Below are 23,869 nucleotides of genomic sequence, written 5' to 3'. Positions count from 1 at the left end.
TCAAATTAGCGCAGAGCAATCGTAAAGCTTTTCTCAAGGCTAATAATACTTAGACACTGCAAACACACTGCAAACTAAACAGTCAGCCGATAGTTGACCCGATGGCAATAATATTTCTTAAAGCACATCTTGATTCCAGTGAAAGTTTTCAGTCGGTCTGATATTGGCTAAATAACTGATCAGTCTTACGTGTGTACTACCATTCGTTTTCATACTGATTTATAAGCATAAACCGACTATCGGTCGACTAAAAGTTGGTAGTCTGCGCGTACTTTTAGAGACGGTTTATGAGCTCCCCAATTAAATACTTGAGTACTAAATATCATCGCACCGTTAAATACGTATTTTATTGATCGTACCTGTATTAAATTATATTAAGTAACTAGCTTCTGCCCGCGACTTCGTACGCGGATCCTGTCCCTTATGCCAGCGACTACGGGGTCAGCAAAATCAAAGATCTGAATCGTCTGATATTGAATTTAAGGGCCCGTTGGCTTGAAAACAACGGAATACGCATAGCCATTAGAAACGTTCCATATATTTAATTTTTGTACTTCAACGGCAAAACCACAGCAGACTAAACAAAACGCCAAGAAGTGAACCGCAATAGACGTGACCATAGCGATAAATAAAAGTAGTGATTCTAATTAGTCCGCATTTAAGTTGTGTGTGGCAAAAATATTACACGTATTATTACGTAAAAAAACATTAAATGTTACTGAGATGACAAAGTCGTGATGACTTAGTGGAAGTCGTGGTGGTTTAGTGGGTAGAGAACCAATCTCTCAAGTATGAGCGTGCGTCTTTGATTCCAGATCTGGCAAGTACCTGCCAATGCAACTTTTCTAAGTTCGTATGTACTTTCTACGTATATTTTGGATACCAATGACCGTTATTTGGAGGGGATGTTAAACTGTGGGTTGTCATTGAACATTCTTGGCAGTCGTTATGAGTAGTCAGAAGCCAGTAAGTCTAACCAGTTTTACCAAGGGGTGTTGGGTTGAGCGGTTAACCGGGTTGTGGAGGTCAGATAGGCAGTCGCTCCTTGTAAAACACTGGTACTCAGTTGCATCGTGACTGGAAGTCGACCCTAACATAATTGGGACAAAGGCTCTTGAGATAATAACGACAATAATAATGAGATATAAGCTCCGCAGGACATCTGAGGCTGATGACGGGGAGTAGCGACCCCGCGGGGCATATATACTGAGTTCTCCAGGGAGAGTATACTGTCCCCCATCTCCGGCCGGTCGGAGTGAACCATGACGGGGGTAGGTCTCAACCCTCTGGCTTGGCTTGACCGTCAGACTGACAGAGTGGAGTCGCTAGAGCAGGGTTAGTAGCCCTGCTCGGAGGATAGGTGCCTCGTGGTAAGTGACCCACAGGGAGCGCGTAATCTGCGTTTAAAATCCGCCGAGGTATCCTCACACTTCTTGTTGCCCTCTTGTTGCTATTCAGTGACTGATTCCCGGGGGCCCAGTAAGTGAGCTGGCGAGTCTCCACCTGCCATTTTTACATGTATCTAATACATTGTCATCGGCAGGTGCCATAGTTCCCGTAGTTTCCCCATTCCTAGTCCAATAGCATCCCATCACAATAGGCCCAAGTAGTATTCATTCACAGTTAGCAATGGTATAACACAGAACCGGGGATTGTTTTTTCTTTTTAACGACGCCCACCGGGGATTGTCCTTGGGTTCATTTCTATAGTGTATAAAGGGATAATCGTCGGTTTTGTGTCACCATTTCATTAAAGTTGTCTCAAAAGGGCTTCAGCGTGTTGGCTTCGGCCCCACGTTTTCCTCCCGAAAATTCGGAACTCTGCAGTCCCGAGGTCTGGAAGAGACATACAAAATAATAATGAGATATATATAACGCAACAAATTCGGAGAGTGACTCGTGACAGAGGGGCTCGTGACGCCACGTCTAGGTATGTAATTTGTACTAAGCAGTGACTTAACACAAAATTCAAGCGTGTTATATCTTCCTTATTATTTGTTAGTGAGAAGGAGAAAAGAAAAAATACGTGTCCATTATTTTAGGGTTATCTAAAAGACGGACTTTTTTGATTCACCATACCTATTTCATAACATTCATTTCTATACATTTCAAGTGTAGTATTGCTCTTGAAGTTCCACATCAGGTGTTCAGATCTTCGATGTTTATACGTCAATAGAGAGTGCTTATCAGATTGAACCACTTTTGCTAAAACGTTATACCTCTATATGCTATAGTCTTACTGGGCCCCTGGAGTTCCACATCAGGTGTTTTAGATCTTCAATTTGTATAAGTCAATAGAAAGTGCTTATCAAATTGAACAACTTTTGCTAAAACGTCATACCTGTATATGGTACAGAAAAACTGGGCTCTTGGGGTTCCACATCAGGTGTTCCAGATCTTAAAATTTATTATCTCAGCTGAAAATGCTCATCAAATGAAACAATTTTTGCCACGGCACCATATTTGTATCTTTTATAGTTTTATTGGTCTGTTGGAGTTCTGCATCAGGTCTTCAAGTTTTGAAGATAAATTATAGCCTATATGTTGACCAGGCCTAATACTGATACAACAAAGAAAAAATCATTGAAATCCGTTCAGTAGTTCGGAAGATTAGCGTGTACAAACAAACAGACATACAGACATACAGACATACAGACATACAGACAAACAGACATAATTTTTTTTTTGGATTTGTGCTTCATTACTGTTTCTAAACCCCACCCAATTATTATTTTTTTAATATATTCAATGTACAGACACAGTTTTTTTACAGATTTATTATATGTATAGATTAGTGCGCACTGCCCCTGAGACGCAACGGCATATATTCTGCAGTGATTGGTCGCACACAATGAAGGAATGTCTCATAGGTCGGAGAATTAAACTGGTGAGCTATACGTCACGTGCCCAGAGGTTCTGGTTCCTTAATGAATTACTAGGTTCAGGATTTAAAGTCCGAATAGCTAATACCAGTCCGTTTTGCATAATTTATTTTTAGTTAAAACTTATGAAAAAGTGACACATCAACTCATGGCCAAGTAACAGCAGCTCGGATTCACCGACCACAGGTTGTATATCTCGCTCGTCGCGGCTGGTCCGTGGATGGGTGACTAGATCTGGTTAGATTTGAAGCCGACCCGAACATAACTAGAAAAAAACTAGGGAGATTATTCAAAGTGTGATTTGAAATGTTTTTGCACCAAAATAAAATATTTGTGGATCCATTTGCACGCACAGTTCAGAATTACCTTTAAAACTGAAAACAAAAGCTTTTAATCCATTCGCTGAAAACAAGTTTGCATGATTTTAGAATAAAACCCAAAAATAACAGTGGGTTTTTCATTACGTACGCGGTTGGTTCGTGCAAATAATATTTTATGAAGAACAGTCACGCGCTCTGTTCGATAGCAAACTGATACGCCTGGATACAGACAGCATTGCACCATAGACACACGGCTTATTTACCATCAAACAAACTAGATCTATGTATACTATATAAGGATTTATTATTTATTTAGTTGGTTTACCAACACTTTTATACACTGACACAAACAAAGAAACAAGCAATATGTATCGTCGTGATAAATATTGCTATGTCTTCTCAAAACACAGGGGTTTTATGGTAATAATAAGTTTCAGCCACAGAAGCAATAACGAATATACAAAATCACAAAGTTAGCAAGTTCCACAGATTTATGCTTCAATATTTATTATTACTTTACTAGAAAACTATCCCATATTTCTATAAAGCAGGAAATGAAGCAAAAATATTACATGTATCCGCTATTGTCTCGTATATTGGAACGAAATTGATACCAATACACGAAAGTTCCTTGTATCGGGAACATATTGGTACTGACTGTAACTTTGAGGAATATTTTAAATCTCGAATGCGTCGTTGAGCGCAGCGCAGTGGCATCTACCTATTTACGCATGGCATCCCATATTAAGTTTAAGTCGTCACGAGATTGCTTTTCTGCTACCCTGGTACCTGAAGATTGTGTATTGGCATTCCCTTATTGCTCTGTTTACTAATACCTGTCACGTAAAGTGATCCCGTCATTTTCAGATCACTCGAGCAGAAGTGATTTCCTTATCAAATGATGGTTATTAATATTCTGACCTGCAGGGCTTCCACGAGGAAAAAACGGAGTAAATCGGAGCGTAAGGCAATCTTTTTCTCCCTTTAGCTCTCTTTTTTAATTAGCTGGGTGTGCTTTGCAAGTGTAATTACACGAGTAATATTGTTTCGTGGTCTTTATGTAGTTTGGTTTCTATATTTATATCGTATGATGTTCATACCAGTGACGTCTACTATAAAATCTATGCATACGTTCAACGTTTCTACCTACTAACTCCTGAATCTACTAAAATCCAAAGTTGTTAGAAAAGCTCAATTTAGTTCTTTATCGCCGTGCTCGCCAAGAGGAAATTTTTATTCTATCTGTCAGGAAGAAAATGGATGATGATGACGTTTGCACCTCTTCCAGCCGGAGCCTGCTGGATATAGAAAACTTAAATTTAATTTTAGACACCTCTTCATAAAATATGATATGGAAGAAAGTTTTTGAATAATAGATGCATAGAAGCCTTACTAGTTATTCCTTGGACATGATTGGATGCCACCTACCCAGTTGTTTGCTTATCTTAGGTATATAAAAAAATATAAGAGACGGTCGATTTGTAGGCAAGCACTGCGTATATTAAGAGAACATTGGTGGCCTTTATTCCCATGGCCTCCATACCATCTACTTCATGTGTTGTCGTCACGTATCCCATTGCCGACTGACCACCCCATCGTTTGTGGGATAATGACACACTTAGACCCCACAATCTCACTCCGATTATTGAGTAAAATAAATAACTCCTCAGTGCTTATTGAATTATTTTATGTAGATGACAAACTTAGGAACTGAACACTATAATTTTAGAATGACTGTCGTGTTTCTTCTAATACTAATATTACAACTCAACGGGTTAAGTTAGACAACAGAAAAATGAAATTCGACCCAATTTTCCGCTCTCGTCAATTCTTTAGTACTAAAACCACCTAGTTTAGTTTTTATTTTGTTTACTTATTGACACCCTCGACTGATAGCGCAGGAAAACATCGTTCTAAGTACATATCATCGTGTAGTATATGCTATATCTTCTCTGCACTTTATGATAGTAGGTACCTACGCACTGATCAAGTTAGTGTTACCGTAAAAAACTGATTGTTTTTTTTTATACCTAGTGACAATAGGTTTATCTTCAAAGCCATTGAGTATGCTAAATGCATACAGGCACGCATGTTTTTCACCTGAGCTGGACATAAAATTGTATTTCAAAATCTGGACAGCACAGTACTTGAATATTCGTGCACAAGCTGGGGCTAGTCAAAGACTTGCAAATGTCCATTATTAAGTGCAGTCAGTGGATAAACACGTGCATATCCTGTCTATTGATCTAATAACCTATTTCACTGTTCCACGTAGATATTGTGTGCACTAATCTGAAGTGTTTAGCGGTTCATTTCAGAAACACAAACAGCATTTTAAAACGATTATAGTGGTACTTTATTGCAAAGCCAAAATTTGTATCGAGACAAAGGTATTAAAATGATATAACGTCGTTATAAAGTCGATACGAATACATTATACACAGTGGGCATTATATTATTTATTAATAAACGTAGGTACTTTTTACCTACAGAATTTTTAGTCTTCCTACATCAGTATCAAGATAATGTTCACATTTCAATTGTTATGGTTCATGAACACCTCCTAAATAAACTGTCAACCGACTTTCGGTCAACGGATTGCAATAACTGATCCATCCATTTCCTCCATTTCCGATAAAAGATTGTGACATAATCTATATATCTTATATATATATAAAAGAAAGTCGTATTAGTTACACATTTTATAACTAAAGGATAGCTGAATCGTTTAATCTGAAAATTAGAGGGGAGGAAGCTTAGACCCGGGAGAAGGTAAAGGATAGTTTTTTTACCAACCGGAACGCGAGTGAAACCGCGGGCTGAAGCTAGTTTATTTATACATATGAAGCTAATAACAAATATCAATTTTTAGACAAATATTTATTCTCTAATCGAAAACAACGGATAGTGAAGTTATTGTAACACACAGCTAGGCTCCAATGTGTGGACCTTAGGGGCTCTTAAAAAACTTACTTACGCATAATGTCACTTAGTTTATGCGTACGTCGTTATGTTATTACGTAGTTTATAATGTATAGTGAGGATGCCTTGATATTCCCTAATGGAGTTAATTAAATTATTCCCGTGCTCACCATTTAACTAACCTTGTAATTGAACTTAAGCCACCATGTTCTGGATGCAAGCAGCAAGCTTTTAGTTAGACAGTCAGTTATTTGTGATTTTAGTTAGTATTTGCTTTTTGATAACTTATATTGTAGTTTATGCTATTATCTAATATCATTAATGGGTTTGTGTTGGCATGCGGATGTATGTTTGCACATGATAAAACTACTGGATATCTTTTGACCAAACTTGACATTTTTATATTGTTGTTGTATAGTGTATAATAGGTAATTATCAGATTTTTATCCATGTGTGGGAAACGGTTCGCAACGGCAAAGTAGTAGTAGTATTTATATTTTTAAACCTATTTTGCTTTTCAGATATTTGACAATGAGTTGCAATAATCAACTTCTACTACATTAAAATTTACTCTTGCTCAAAGAAAATTAAGTAATACATTTGTTTAATTTAAAATCTCATTAAAGTATTCGTTTTCCAACTAGATTATAAGCCCACAATCACAATGCATTGTCGTGAAAACTGCAAGCCGAATGAAAAATGCAAACTCAATCGGATTACTGGAATGGGAGAAAATGCCAGTTAGCCCAGACCCGTCTGACTTTAGTCAGGTCAGACCGAATCTGAGCGAAATTGTTTCAGAATACTTTGATTGACAAATAAATGCATTGTATTTTCGTAGCTTTTGATGAAAGTAGGGCGAAATCGGTTGTTGCTTTTTAGTTATAAATGGAAATATTGCGGCTAATATTGGTAAGTCCATGCTGCACGCTCATTAAAATAGCGGTACCAATTTAGATAAAAAGTTTTGTGACAAATGAGATCCAATTGACTACCTAAACGTTTTACTCGAGTTTCTACCTGGAACAAATACCCATATCTCTGCCCGTCTCTCTTTTGACGCCAAAACTTCTGAACGATTTCATTGAAATTAAATAGTCTGTAAGCTACTTTTTCACGTGCTTTTTTTACTTTTTTGAGTCGAATATAATATGACGGATTGCAATTCAGAATTCTTAACTACGAGCACAGATTACTACATTTTTCTCTACAACTACGTTTCTTGTTCTAAGAGCCCGCTACTGATACTAACGTGCCCTGACATTCGATAGCAATCAATGCCCCAAAGAGCTCTTTAAGCATTCCGTTCTAGATCCAACTGTCATAAATATTTTTAGGAATCGGAACTGTCTAATTTTATTATCAATCAGAATAACCTGAATAAAATTTTGTTTTGAACTTTAAGCCATCGAAACCACTTCAGAAGTTTAATAGTGAAATAAAATAGTGGATGAATAGATCAAAGATCACACCGAAAGTAGGGTTTTACCATTTACGTGGATCGAAAAGTGTTACTAAATTTTTGCCAGCCCGGTCATGGATAGTCCGCATCTATCCATCACACTTAATTAATTATTATTACTTTTCCTTGCAAACTTAATCAAGTCCACCTGACGATAATTATTACCTGCATTGAGTCCCAGTAGAAATTCACACGAATGACTCCTGAACTAATTACATTAGCAATGTGCGAAGCAACTTAGTCGTGTTCCCTAACTATACCTAACGTATACCACTTACGTACTTTTCAACTCGATTAGTTTTATAAGAGAATTTATAATGCAACCTGTAAGATTGAGTGTCTTAAAAAAGATGTTGGTATCGCAACTTTGAAGTCTAATATTTTGGGTTTTGAAAACCTTGCACCCTTTTTGTGGGAATTTGAAATTCCTTCAGTGCGCACCGAGGAAGTGTTCAAGTGTCAGATTTTATTGACTAAAACCCACCGTTGTTCTTCTTGGAACCCTTTTTGTACCAGGGCCGCGGTAATTCTTTGGAACCATCAAGCAGCCCCATCAGGCTCACGCAGGACACCGCGTTAACCGCATATGAGTGACGTCAAATTCCTATCTCTAGAAAGCGGAACAACAGATAGATAGAATACCGGAACGAGAGTAGATCGATATCTCAAACGTCCTCACTTTTAGAGCCTTCCAAATTCAAAGATATTGTATTTATTCATTTGTCAGGAGGCTATCACAGGCCCGCTTTCAGTCTTTCCCACAATCTAAAATTATTCTAATTTATTGGTAAGGTCGATACCCGATTTGTAAACGTATTTCTGATTTACTTTTCTTCAAAACCTATCATATCTAGCTATTTTATGTGTGGTTCAGAAAGTAAGTGTAGCTGTCAAAATTTTAACCGTCGCTTGGCTTAGCCTGAAACAATGAACTCCTCAAAATCCGCGGCTACTCGCTTACAATAGTCTGCACTAAGCGTAGATATGCCTTGTGCACTGAATAGCCTGTGCAGCGGCCAGGAACGTCTTGGAGTGCCGGCACACTGTATAACTAACAATTGACAATTGGCCGACAATTGACGCGATGGTAAGCATTAAAGAAAATCTTGATTCCAAACAACATTTTCAGTCTGATCTTAGTAACTGCCTACTGATTTATGAGCCCAAACAAACTATCGGCCTACTAAAAGTTTGCGGTATTCTCACAGTAACAGCAATAACGCAATGAATTTATAGTGGGTACCTACACGGCAGTACTTAGGCTAGGCGCTGATTGCAACTTTTCGTCACCGTGACTTTTTGTCACTTAGTCAAGTGCAATGAAAACTATACTGAGTGCGCTCATTATGGTGACGTGATAAGACGGTGACAAATAGTTGCAGCAGCAGGCAATGCCGGAGTGACGTGACTGTCACTCGCGTACACGTACGTACATTACAATGGGAGTCCGCTCACTGGTGACTTTTTGTCACTCAGCCGGCATACAAAAATGAACGCGATTTGTCACCCAAGAACAGATTCAGTGAGCGCACCGTGGGTGACAGCAGGTGACAGTTACAAAAAGTCACGTTGACGAAAAGTTGCAATCAGCGCCTAGCCTTACACACTACAATGTTTACAATGTTGTAGAGTACCATTGTGTTTGAACCTATTAAATAGTTTTTATAGCGAGTATTATTTTTAGCTGTAGCTTGAAAATGATGAGAACTAACTGTCATTCCTGGTGAAATCCCTTATTCTTAAAGGTCTCAAATTCTGATAGATCAAAGCGGTGTCGTTCCTAAAGTGCGTTTTGAATGCTGGCAGTCGAGTGCAACCATCGACTTATTGAAAGGCGTGCTAGAATTTGCACGGTTGTGCAAAACAGCCTCCTGCACTGAATTTTTTAGAACTAAGTTTACAAGCTTGTTATAGTTGGGACAAGGCTCGGGAGATGATGATGATGACCGACGCTTGGATATAGTACCAGTGAATATTATCATAGCATTCTGGCTATAAGCTTGTCAAACTTCTTATACCCCATTGAAAACCAACAATAAAAGTGTTTTTAAACCTAAAAGCTGAAGTTGAGTCATCCGGCTTGACTTGAGTCTTCTTCCTGCCCTGTTCACAAGTCATTAGGGGTCGGCTTGACGTGACTGCTGATATAATTATAAAGGACGGAAACCACACGAGTCGACGCGCTCTCATTAAAATATATTTAAATTGCCACAAAAATCCATTGAAATTCTCGCCGTAAATGTGGTATTATTTACTTAGTTATCACCTCGATGGAGCAAAGGTCACCAAACCAGAGTTCGGGACCGATTCCCGGTCCGGTTCGATGAGCGTGCTTGTTAGCCGTAGTCCGGGTATTATAATAAATATGTGTTTACAAACATATATAGGTATGTAGTTGATCAGTTGTGGTAGAATCCATAACACAAGTTAATTACTATATTACCGACCGTCTGTGAAAAGTTGTCTCTATATTTATTATTTACTTATTGTGTTACACATGTGTGGGTATAACCACGTTCGGGACACTGCATTGCACCAAGGCTTTGATTGGTGCACCTACTTACAGTCGCCTCGCTCCTATAGGAATAGGGAACACGCTTGCACGGCGCGGAAATTATAAACACCTGTTAATTTCCTGCGAAAGGAGGAACCCTTGACATCAACTATTAATTAATTTCAATACTGGCAGTAAACAAACACATACTTACATTACTTTAAAAATAGAAAGGTTGGTATTTCAGATCGTAAACACCACATTTTAGGATATGAAAACTCAGTTGGTTTCCTTAAAACTATTACATTGTATTAAAGAACAAATAAATGATGTAGTTAGTTAGGTATATTTTTGTACGTTCCGTTCAGTGGCGAATTGACTCGAAGCTCAGCAGAGCGTGTATTAGACACTTAAGAAGATTAAATGAGGCCTGTCAGGAATGTCAAATCTTCAATCCAAAGTTTGGGAATGATAAATGATGCATAAATAAATCAGTCCTACTAAAAAGTCCATCACTGGCACAAAATGGAATGAACGAATTACTGTACAAAAATGCTTTCTTTACTTTATTAAAACTGTTTTTTTAACTTTTAGTTTTATCTAGCATAGATTTCGCGTGGTTTCACCCGCGTAGCGGGGAAACTTCTTCCCGTACTCGAATAAACTATGCCAATGTTAATCAGGGACAGTGTAGCTTCGGAACAGTGAAAGGATTTTTCCAATCAGTTCAGTAGTTTCAGAGCCTTTAGGGTACAAACAAACAAACAAACAAAAGAACGTTTCCTCTTATATTTGTAAAGACGTTTTTTGGTTCGCATTAATGACTTCGCTTGAATAACTATTAGGTAGGTAGCTTAAAACCGATAATGAGAAATACAGTACCTACATATATGTAGTTCCAATTAAAAAAGTTAAAACAATGTTTTGGTTGGAATGAACTGATTGAACTGCCAGAAGCATACATGTGCCGAGGACTGACGTTGCACCAGTAAATTCGGTTTCCAAATACGAAGGCAGAATTGATTTTCAAAATTCACTTAGGTACTTACTTACCTATTCTTTGAAAATACTCAAGTTATTTTTTATGAAACTGTGCGTGTACTCTTTTCAATGTGATTAGGTGCTGCTAGCTGAAGAAGGTATGATAAATCTTGGTACGAAGATAGGCTGCTTTTTATCCGTGAAGGCCCGTATGTACTGCTTTCTACCGGATGCGCTAAGTAGGAAGCCCTTAAGGATGTGTATGGGTACGCAAGAAACTGAACTGACTAAGGAATTCATAAGTTTTTTACACAGCGAAACTGAATTCTATCCGGCGACTATATAAATATAAATATCATAAAAAAGGATTTTTCCTTTGTTCGTTTGTGTGGACCCGAAACTATTGAACCAATTAAAAAAAATATTTAACTGTTTTTAAAGCTACAATCTTCCCGAGTAACGTAGGCTATATTTTATCCCGGTACGGTAGTTGTTGAAACTGCTGGAAAACTACTAGTGGGCAATATACTCATACGTCTTTATCTTTGACTTAATTTTAAATATTCTGATTCACAATAAAGTTATACGAGGGCTAAAATCACAGACTTATGATTATGGGTAAGTGAGATTCATTACCCTCGTCTTCATAACCGCATCCAGCGCATCCGTTAAAAACATGTACCAATATATCTTTATGTCATAAAAGGCGCTGCACGTAATACAGTATACTGAAAGCTCCACTGATATAAGTTTACGGTTGCTCCACCTAGAACGGAGGCACAGACAATTTACCTGGACATAAATACCGCATATTAAGTTCTGAATTTAAAGAGCACATAGCGGAGTTCGCAGTAGGGTGCGTCGGTAACCTACTCGGCGGAAACAGGAGGTAAAACCGTCAGAAACCGGCGGGAAGTCGCTAGTACATCCGGTGCGACGTTCCATAGAGCACTCTCTATATTATTTTGCTTCATTGTTGTTGTTGATTTACATAAATGATTTATGAGCGCGGCTTTCTTTGGCCGAGCTAGGGCAAAAACAGTTTAATTGACGTTGATTATATCTACGTACTTGGTACTGATTGTGGGCAGATTATAACCCACGAACGTGTTAGTTGAATTTACCGAAAATAACTATACTTGTAGCCTTTTCACACTGGGGGATTTTCCGAGTGAAAACCCCGAGCGACATCGCCTGATTCGTACTGGCGGTAGGTATCGCGCGTCAGAAAGCAATTGACAACTCAAAAATGACGTAAAAAAACGCGCAACTGCCGAAAATCCGCTCGAAAAAAAAAACAGTATGAAAAACCTGTGCAGTTTTTGTGTACGCTAGCAGTTAGCAATTTCTTTTACCTAGGTACTTCTAGAGCAGTATTAAAATAATAAAGCAGTCGTTTACTTATTTGTTTGTTTGATTGAGGGAGCTAATCTCGGGACCAATTGGTTTGATAAAAGTCTGCATGTGTTATCGTACTCGTTTATCGTGGAAGGCAACTATTCCCATAGAACGCAAGTGAAGCTGGTTCATTATACCTATTTCAGTAATATTTGGGTGCAGCCCGGAGAAGGGAGTGACATATAGGGAATGCAATCCGGACTATCCGTAATCCGAAAAATCCGGATATCCGCACATTTTTACTCGACTTGTAAATCCGGATTCGAAAATCAAATCCGCGGATTTTCTGAATAATAAGAAACCTAAAAAAAAACGGACAGAAACAGAAGAAGTAATTTGCAGAACTGTAGAAACCCGTATTAATCCTATAGAAGTGTTTGTTGAATCACATAAAACTATTTCCAGAGAACAAGAGTGTTTAGATCAAGAAATGAGTTTTCGAGAGAGATTAGCATTTGAGATATACAAAATCAACTAGCTCGTGCCAGCGGTTTCACCCGCATCCCGTGAGAACCTCTGCACGAACCCGGATAACAAGTAGCCTATAGCCTTTCTCGATAAATGGGCTACCTAACACTGAAAGAATTTTTCAAATCGGACCAGTAGGTCCTGAGATTAGAGCGTTCAAACAAACAAACTCTTCAGCTTTATAATATTAGTATAGATAGTATAGGTAAGGCTGGAGAAGAAAATGTCCTCATCAGCCGAAAGCCTGAAACTGATATTCCCAGTTTAGTGCGAGTGGAGATGGCGCTATTCGAGGATAGTGGTTCACGAGGATGATACTTGGAGGCCGCTTACAAGCATCTTCAATGCATTACCCCTACAAGCGTCGAATCAGAGCGTGCTTTTTCTGCAGCAGGAATTATGTGTAACCGAATTCGCAGCAGGTTGAACGATAGCACTTTACTTAGATGCTTTATTATTTTTGAGGTCACATTTTATGTACATTTTTAACCCCCGACGCAAAAACGACGGGGTGTTATAAGTTTGACGTGTGTGTGTGTGTGTGTGTGTGTGTGTGTGTATGTGGCATCGTAGCTCCCAAACGGATGATCCGATTGTAATGCGGTTTTTTTTGTTTGAAAGGAATGTCATTCGGGAGTGTTCTTAGCTATGTTTGGTGGAAATCGGTTCAGGTCTTCAAGGTCATCAGCTCGTTTGTTAGGTGTGATAGGAATGTTACACGCTCAGTTTACTTGCAAGCATATGTGGGATCTGAAATTTGAAATACTAATGTCTTCTGGAACCACTGAGCTGGCTTGCTGTTAGGACACGAAGATAGGAGACGTAACCCTGAACTGCCGTTTAGTAAACCCATCGAGTTTGGGCTCGTTGAATTTGTCTTGACGAGTTCTCTTCATGTTTCTGATTGACGAGAACCTGATGCTGGAAATGGGATGTGGCGGATGAAACCCTGGAATGCCGGAATGAAACGGATAAACCGATTTATATTTTTGCTGAAAATCTAGAATGTCCAAAGGTTAAACTTTGTTGTTTCTCAATCTGTGCAATTCTCCCAGAGCTGGTTTGTCATGAGGATTGTTAAACAGCTTCTTTTGGCCGAGATCGCATATAGCGACCCCATCTTAAAATAAAAGAAATTAAATGAAAGAAGGAAAAATTAAGGAGCTCCTTCAAAAAGCATGAAATAAAATTAAATTATAAATTAAAAAAAACCCCCGACCCAAAAAAAAGCACGCAATTATTATGACAAAAGGTTAAAAACGCTAAACCCTATAAAAAGCAAAAAATAACTTTTAACACTACGTAAGTACCAACTAAAGCATGTCAAACTAAACTAAATTTTGACGTGTCGGGGGACCGCTTTTTACCTTTAAAAATACTTACATAAATCAAATGATACCTACCTAATTACAACACTCGTATTAAAAAAAACACGTATCTAAACAAAATTGTATAAAAAGTTATAAGAAGTATATGTAATGTAGTAGTATATAATTACTTCTAACGTTAGGCTAATAAATTAGAGCGGTCCCCCGACACGACAAAATTTAGTTTAGTCTGACATGCTTTAGTTGGTACTTACGTAGTGTTAATAGTTATTTTTTGCTTTTTATAGGGTTTAGCGTTTTTAACCTTTTGTCATAATAATTGCGTGCTTTTTTATGTTTTTATCTGTATCCACCTGCGCAACAGAGAAGCGAGTCGAACCCTTAACATCTAGTGGCGAGGTGTACCTATCAGCCATGAGCCATTGCAAGCTTCCAAAATATCTGGGTGTAACTCTCGACAGGTCGCTCACTTTTAGGAAACACTGCGAGAATACCAAGCAGAAAGTTGCCTCCCGCAACAACCTGTTGCGAAGGCTAACGAGCACGACCTGGGGAGCCTCACCATCGGTGTTGCGAACCACTGGCCTGGCACTGTGCTACTCCGCGGGCGAATATGCTTGTCCTGTGTGGAGTCGTTCCGCTCACGCCGGGCAGGTGGATGTAGCACTGAACGAAACGTGCCGCATTATAACTGGCTGCCTCAAGCCGACCCCGGTACATATGCTGTACCCACTGGCCGGCATTGCCCCACCAGATGTTAGACCAGACGTAGAAGCGTGGCTTCTGGCATCGAGAGAGGAGAGAGCCAAATTCGACACAGACCAACGACACCGCATGCACAATTACACCCCAGTGCCACAGCGGCTCAAAAGTCGCAGGGGTTTTTTTTACAAGATCGTTGCTCCTGTCGATGGTGAGGCCTCTCTAGCCAGACGGGAACTTTGGCGGTCGAGGAGTTCCACTGCCCACTCCGTTTGTCCCGCTCTTGGAAAACTCCCTCCTGGACACGATCTCCCGAGAAGAGTTTGGGAGTCCTTAAACAGACTCCAATTGCAGGTCGGCCAAAGCAAAGACAATCGGTCCAGGTGGGGTTTCACGGGCAGGGTGGACCTTAGGTGCGAGTGTAGGGCTGCTATGTAGACCATGTCCCACCTCATCGCATGTCCACTGTGCCCTGAAACTTGCTCGCGGCAGGACCTCATGAGTGCACCCGGCCGTGCTCTCGCTGTGGCGGCATATTGGGCTGACAAAGTGTAGTCTCACTGTAAAACATGTCATCGACACGAAAGAAGAAGAAGAATTTGTACTTATTATTTTACTAACATTACTCAGCACGCGAGTTACAAACTGATTATTTAATGAGAATATTATACCTATAACACCAAAATATTAGTATTAAAATTGATTAGTATAGAAATTGAATAATTCTAAAAAACAAAAATAAAATAAATCATATGATTTGATTTTCCAGTGTTTTTATTTTAATCCATTTACACAAATATGAGAAACTTTATATTAATAAACTGATATAAGTAGGTTTGTTTATTTTCATGAAAAATCCGTAATATCCGGATAATCCGGATTGGACCAAAAATCCGTTCTTAAAAATCCGGATTTTAAAACAGAACGGATTTGCATTCTCTAGTGACATAGTTTACTGTCAATATCGAACTATCCTGTAGCATTAAAGGCATATAACACTGGAAGCCGTGCTATACACACGTAGATTTTACACATGCATTGCAGAATGCATCTAAAACTCAGCGCCAATAAAAGATCTCAAAAAAGGAAAGTTCATACATTCACTACCTACACCCAAATAGTTCGGAGAAGGCCTTAAATTCGAGAGCGTACAAACACGTAGATATAAAGAAGTATAAACAGGGGCGAAAACTTAAAAAGGCCACTCAGTTTTCATGTGTATATGGTACGTCTGCTGCCATCTATTGTAACTCACTGGAAACTAACTAACTATGAAATGGCCGTAGTGAGCAAGTAAATCGACTAAAATGGGACTTGCTAGAACAACACTACATGCACTGACAGACAAAGGCAAACCTACTTAAAACTAGAACCAAAAATCGACAAAACAAGCATTTTGTATGTCAAAACACTCGTTTACAAAATAATCCTGTCTTATTTTACCTGGAAAAATAAATACGTAGATCTACGAACTTTTCATAAGTAATTTTAACTAATTCTACGTAATTTTCTCATCTAGTCTACAGTTTTCAAAATCAGATTTGGCAACACTGCATACAAATGTCAAGTTGTGCATAGTCAAAGGAGCGAGAAGCAAAATGTGTCAATGACAATGACAAAAGTGGAAGTGGGACGTTTTTCGTTTAAAGATTTCGACTTTTCGTCACGTCAACAATCAACATACTACAGAAATATAGCACATACATATCAGTAATTTAATTAGGAATAAGCATACGTTCTACTACAAAACAATATTGCTTAGTAAATTTCCTGTTGAGACTTATAATAGTTCAATGGTGCCATAATTCTTATGTCCTCGACCCTTGTCACCTTGTCTTTGCAAATTATATATTGTTGATTGATCGAGTTCACAATATTATTGTGCGGGCATTATGATTAAGTATTTATAATGTTTCATATTTTATTCATAGTATAACATTATATGGTCGGGAACCGTTGTTTTGTGCTTGAATCGCGTTAGTATTTACATATAAAGGCAAGTGTTTATTTTCTGTCGGCGATAGCATTCGAATTGCAACTGAAAATGTTTTCTAAACTGCCGAAATCATGCGATACATTCGTTGTACTGCCGCCGCTGACCAAAAACAATTTAGTGGTGTTTGGAAAGAACTCAGATCGTCCACAACATGAAGTACAGGAAGTGGTTCTAATAAAGGGTGGAATCAGGGATCCAAAACTCAAGGTATAACCCAATTTACTAGGTAGGATTTTAGTTAATGAGAGAGAATACATTTATTAAGGTTTAAAAAACATGCAGATCTGTTCAACAGTATAAGTAGGCACTTACTCTCTAATATTATAAATACAAAGTACATAACTTTGTCTGTGTATCTGGCTTTTACAGAATTTATAAACAAATTTAAAAGAAAAAAGCTACTTTTTATCACTGGTGTAACCCATGGGGCACTGCTAGTGTTCAAATAATATAAAATTTTCTTTTTGTCTATATTTCATTCTAAATTTGCAACACATTGCTATATCATCAACAATGCTTTTAATAACAACCCTAGTGTATGAAAGTTAAGATCAATATATTGCTTTATACTTACTTGAATCCATTTCAATTTCAGTGTACTTACATAACCATAGAGGAGAGCTCCACGCCACTGAACACAGTCATTTTAAGTAAACCTGCATGGATGTGGGGAGCAGAGATGGGCGCTAATGACAAGAACGTGGTGATCGGCAATGAAGCCGTGTGGACCAATAATAATGAAGGGGAAGGTGATGCTAGACCTAAACGCCTGTTGGGCATGGATTTAGTGCGGTGAGTTTGTGCCAAAAACAAAAAAATATTGAATCATTTCCTAGAATATTTTTGACAAGACCTCAACGATTTTAGAAGGTAATATCAAACTTTTCCACGAACTTTTTTTGAAGAAATATAAATTATTCAATGCATATTCATAAAACATTGTAAGCAATACATTAATACTGTATGTTCAATGATAAAGACAATTAAATGCCAACAATTATTAAGTAGGCTAGACCCAATTGGCTAATTAAACAAATAGTATTGCAGAGAACTCTTAATAAGCAATAATTGGCAATAATATTAATTCAGATGAATTAAATGCTACCTACTTTTGCAGACTAGGTTTAGAGAGAGCAGATACTGCAGAAGCAGCATTGGATGTTATTACTTCTCTTCTTGAGAAGTATGGTCAAGGAGGACCATGCTCTGAGCATGACGACAGTCACTTCTATCACAACTCTTTCTTAATCGCTGACTCCAAAGAGGCTTGGGTTCTTGAAACCAGTGGCAAACTGTGGGCTGCTGAAAAATTAAAAAGTGGCTATAGAAATATTTCTAATGGCCTCACAATAACTACCAAAATTGATAAACAGTCAGAAAATTTGTTGGAGAAAGCTAAGCGCATGGGCCTGTGGGATGGTCAAGTATGTACTCTCATGCAGCAAAATGTGGTTAAAAAGTTATAATATTCTATTCAGATATTACTCTGTTTTCAGAGTGAATTCAACTTCACAAGATGTTTTTCATCGGGTGGTGATGAACTGAGGCAGCAAGAAGGAGAGAGGTTGTTAAAAGAGGCAAGTGTGTCATCTGCATTTGAAGTAAGGGACATGATGAATATATTGAGACATAAGGACAGCCGTATTTGCAGAAGTTGTGATGACACTTTTCCAACTCAAGGAAGTCAGGTAAGCATACAGAAATTATATTAAACTGATAAACTTGTTGGGTATCGTGTATAAGGAGACAATCGAAACAAGCGAGGTTCGAATGCCAACTCAATGTATCTATTAATTATATAAAGTTGCTACCTATGCACTCCACAGACTAAAGTACGTAAATATCTACTGATTTGTTTTAAATGACTGATATCTTTCAGGTTTCATGTATCTCAGGGGCAGGCATAAGTGTGCATTGGTTCACTGCCACACCGGATCCCAGTGTGTCATATTTCAAGCCTTTTGTCTTTACCCAGAAGGCCCAAGCCTCTCCACATATGGTCAGCCCTGATGAGGTAAGGTTTAGTCCAGTTTGATATGAAAAAACTGTAATAAAATATATCAGTACTCATTGATTCATTTGTGTTTTACAGCCACTTAGAGAACATCTCCTATACAAACTACATAAAGAAAACATTGCAAAGGGGGACAACGAAAAAATCACCAAGAGTCTCCAAAAATATGAAGAAGAATATATTGAAAAAATGGAAAAGTATTTAAATAATCTCCCTGCTGGCCAAACCACTGTTGATGATCTTGACAATCTACTCAAAGGCTGTGTGGAGACTGAATTGAACTTGTATAAATAATAATTAATCTCTTGTGTCAATTTATAAAACAAAGGCCTTGTTTGATCTTTGCTTGATAGGAATTAGCTAATAGATTAATCCATATAATTAGAGCGAAACTTGTATGGCTTTATGTGGCTGTTAAGCCTGTATTTATCCAAGTTCGTGAAATAGCCGCGTATTCTAAAAATTTGTAGCCAAAATGTAAGTCTGAATGTCCACAAGTATCTTACGTATGTATGACAAAAAAAAACTGCGCAGCTAGAGCGGACGGCAATGTTAGTATATCATTGACACCAAAGCAACTTTATAGAAAATGTTTATGACTTAGATACTTAACAGTTAATAATTTATTATAATATAATTTTGATGTATTTCTCTGATAAAATGTTTAGAAGCACGAACTATGACATACTTAAAGTAATCTTTATCATTATTGTTTGAGTAAGAAAATTAAATATGAAATAAGAAAGCCAATTTAGAATAAATGGGAATTATTTATAGGTATTATGAACCACAGTGAATAATATAGGGGCGATTCTCTGTAAGCTCGTAAACGGCTGTCCGGACCGATTTTTTCAATAAATAGTTTAATTCTTATTTAAAAAATCACATTTTATGAAACTTTAACTCTAAAGCTTCATGGGCCCTTTGTTTTTATAACCATAATTACTTTAATTTTTTTTTCTAAACGTTATAGAAGCTCTAAATATACAGTCCCCTGGCTGTCCCTTTCACTGCATTCACACCTAGAAATGCGATTTCCGAAAAACTTAATGAAACTACATTCACTTGGCAGTTAATATCACAAACAAAAATAATGAAATTATATTATTTTCGTAAAACAAGCACTCATTACAACTTTATTCATTTTAATAAGCTCCTGTAAACTTTGTCCTGAGAATTTTAATACAGTCCTCTGCCAAAAATTTAAATCAATATTTAAAAAAAACTATAATATTTTACAATCGTTTTATTAGTGCAACGAAATGCAATTGTTGTGAAGTTGGCAAACTTGTCAAATGCGGTAACGATACGCCATTTTGTTTAGTGTTAGAGCGTCATTTGTGAGGTGAACAAGCGTTTGGACTGCTACCACACACAGGCCTCTGGTAAATAATTGTATGTAATTTAATTACTTAAATTACTTATCTCTATTTATAGTTAATTGTTACATTATTTGTGCCTTAATTGATCGGTAGGTTCTTAAAAAACTAAAGACATTTTTTTTTTTTCCGACGTCAAAAATCATCAAATGACCCCTCCCGCTGTGGGTTAGCAGCGGTGAGGGAGTGTCAGACTCTTACTGACTAAAAACCGTCGTGTTCCTTCATAGGCCTTTTATGTACCAGGGCCGCGGTATATCTCTTTCGAACAACCCGCAGAACTAAAGACATCGGTTTCATAAATATTGTGAAATCTAACTGAAATACACAGTCCTCTGGCAACAGTCCTTTGCCAAAAAAACGCAACAGGGGACTGTGTATTTTGCGTATTGCTTAATAGTTTTCATGAATTATTTGTGTAAATTTATTCGCTAGTCTCTTTTATTAATTTAAGAATCAAACTGTCATTGCATCGCATTATTTTGTCCTTTATGAACTTGAATTATATTACACAGGCTGATCGAACGCACGTGATATGGCTCCTAAAAAGAAGAAGCTATCCGGAGAGGAATTACTACAAAAAAAAGGGAAGCAGAGCGGCGGGAGCGACTGCCCTATCTGACCTCCACAACCCAGTTACCCGTGCAACCGGCTTTTTTTAACGACGCTAAAAATCATCAAATGACCCCTCCCGCTGCGGGACAGAAGCGATGAGGGAGTGTCCGACTTTTACTCTCTAAAAATCCGTCGTGTGCCGTCGTAGGCCTTTTATGTACCAGGGCCGTGGTAACTCTTTCATACAATCCCGCAGCCCCAGCAGGCCTACGCCCTGCTGGGCCTCGCTAGGGTTGCTGACATCAACTTGAGGAGCGTGTGGAACTACGCACGCCACCGACACGGGCCGGTTGTCTAAAAAGACGCAGGAACGATGAACCATCTGAACTCATCGCCCACAGACCCACGCCTACGGTGGCCGGGAGTCGTCTCGCACAACCCGGCGCCCGTGGTGACTACCTGGTCCAGCCGGGATGAGAAACGAACTCTCTGTCGTTCCGCCGCCTACTTCTCGAGCATGACTGTTTCGCAGAAGGAGTCGACGGCATCCCATTCCTCTCGCCCCGGACCATGGCATGAACCAGGGCCGGACGCCCTCGACGAGGACCCGGTGGTGCCCTTCCCATGCAGGGCACTCCTGGACTGTGAGGTCCACCGTGTCCTCGAAGCTGTCCGCACAGTGGTGACACCAGGGCGCCACCTCACGACCGATTCGATGCAGATACCTCCCAAAACAACCGTGTCCGCTAAGGACCTGCGTCATGCGGTAAATGAAGGCGCCGTGGCTCCTCCCGAGCCACTCCTCAAAGAGGGGACTTACCGCCACTATGGTAGCGTGCCCTAACCCAGTACCCCTTAGTTCGACTGGTGTTAGACTTACTGGCTTCTGATTACCCGTAACAACTGCCAAGGATGTTCAATTTCAGCCGAGACCTACAGTCGTAACGTGCCATCCGAAACACAGTCACTGGTGTCTAAGATATTATTAGAAAGTACATACAGAAAAGTTGCATTGGTACTTGCCTGACCTGGAATCGAAGCCGCGCCCTCATAATTGACAGGTTGGTTCTTTACCCACTAGGCCCACGACGTCATTAGTAAGCAATTGAAAGAAATGCGTTGTCAAATCAAACGCTCAAAATGGCAATACACGTCTTTGTATGGTTCACAGCAACATAGACATGAAGCTCAGCGCTCTTAATACTGCTAAAATATTAACTTACAACAATGACCAGGAGTTGCTGGAAGAGCTATGTTACGACCGGTAAATGAGGATTGTTTGGCGAGACCGTGTCATGCTTGCGGTAATAAAAACCCGAAATATATGGCTTTTGATAATAGAAAAGTAATAAAATGTGGGTTTCTGTTTACATTCAAAACAGTCCCCTGATGTCTCAAACAGTCCCCTGTCATGATTTTTTGGAAAATCGCTAATAACTCGGAAAATAGGTACAAATTCAGTGGGCCTCCTTGTCTAACTAAATAAATAGTTAATTTTCTTTGGCATAGGACTAGGTTTTTTGTCAAATTTAAAAAAAAATTGCCAGGACAGGAATTGTATGGAGCTGAACGAGCTTACAGAGAATCGCCCATAGATGGTATTACACAGTATTGAAAATTCATAAAATTTTACATATAAACATTAAGCTGTAATCAATGCTTAATATTTGATATCTCATAAATAAATAAATGCCTAAGACTGTAGAAACTGAAGCTTGTTTTTCAGTCGAGCTAAAATGAATGAAAGGAGTCTGGATAGTTAGAAAAATGATTGGCTACAAAAAGTAGCTCCTTGCTTATTTTATTAATGACGTTTATATTTATAAAAAGAACACATTTATAGAAATGACGAGAGCAAGTTCAAAATGCTATTACTATCTAGCTAAGCTAGTATTCACAATTATTTGCAATGCATTGCGATTTTAAATGCAGTTTATAGATAATATTATAAAAAATATTTTTTTTTTATAATATGGCAAATTATTTTACAGTACAAAATACAAAGCTATTTTGACACATTTTTAAAGTATTTAATGTAATGTGAAGTTGCTTGTTTCAATAGATTTGAATTTATAAAGGAGGATATTTATACTTAAATAATTAGTTAAATTTATAAATTTAGGAGAAACAAACTTTTGGTATATATTCCCACTACGAACGAAAATCAATTGTAGTGGTTAGAACGTAGCTGTCAAACCAGCCAGCCGGTACCACTACAATAGGTATAGGTATTTGTATATTATCTTGTTTGCTTCTCAAATATGTTTTTCTTTTATCTGGTGCTATTTAAATATATAATAAAGAACATCACAATTTAAGCTAGATATTTTTTTTTACTGTTTACAAGACTACTGTGTAATTGTTATTACACCAAATTATCCATATTATGTAATAGATAACTCGTTCCAAATACTCATATCGCACTCAAATGTACTGTAGACGAGACATCTACCAGTGTCTACCATTTGTGCGATTTTAAATTATCATTTCAAATAAGTGCAAATCTGGACCTAAATAACAATTCAACAATCATTTCATTTGGTCATGTATAATTAGGTATTCAAGCGACTGAATAGCTAATAATATCTTTATAGTTCAATATTTATTTATACGTCACCCCATCACAATCATACATTACAATCACACTACGTAGGAGATGCAATGCGTAACTATGTTCCCCTGCATTTACACTAGTGGAATGCGAATTGAAGCTTGAATGTGACGCTTTGCAGGACTCCAGCTTCTTAGAACTAAAACGTCAAGTCTTATGGTTCTCGTTATTAGACTAAATAAAGTCTGCATTACGTATGTTTTTTAAAAATACATGTCTATTGACGGTGTGTAATGTCGAAAATGGCATATTGTGCGGTCCCTCCTTGCTAAGCACTATGAAAACGTCCTTAAGGCCACTTATTAGGCATGTAATTTGAGAATTTTTGGCTAAGATTTCGTATCTCATGTTATTTCTA

General features: G+C 38.2%; 1 protein-coding gene across 1 annotated transcript; it reads left to right on the top strand.

The window, feature by feature from the left end:
* The first annotated feature begins 16,552 nt into the window (after nucleotides 1-16,552).
* LOC124645279 (secernin-3) lies at nucleotides 16,553-20,254 on the top strand. The gene is made up of 6 exons (XM_047185078.1): nucleotides 16,553-17,159; nucleotides 17,548-17,744; nucleotides 18,070-18,376; nucleotides 18,449-18,640; nucleotides 18,832-18,966; nucleotides 19,045-20,254. Exons 1-6 carry the CDS (start codon nucleotides 17,001-17,003, stop codon nucleotides 19,258-19,260), a joined length of 1,206 nt encoding a protein of 401 aa, XP_047041034.1. The 5' UTR covers nucleotides 16,553-17,000; the 3' UTR covers nucleotides 19,261-20,254.
* The last annotated feature ends 3,615 nt before the right edge of the window (nucleotides 20,255-23,869 follow it).

This window comes from Helicoverpa zea, chromosome 31 (assembly GCF_022581195.2).
Source record: "Helicoverpa zea isolate HzStark_Cry1AcR chromosome 31, ilHelZeax1.1, whole genome shotgun sequence".
NCBI lineage: Eukaryota > Metazoa > Arthropoda > Insecta > Lepidoptera > Noctuidae > Helicoverpa > Helicoverpa zea.
This window is presented reverse-complemented; position numbering and strand designations above follow the sequence as displayed.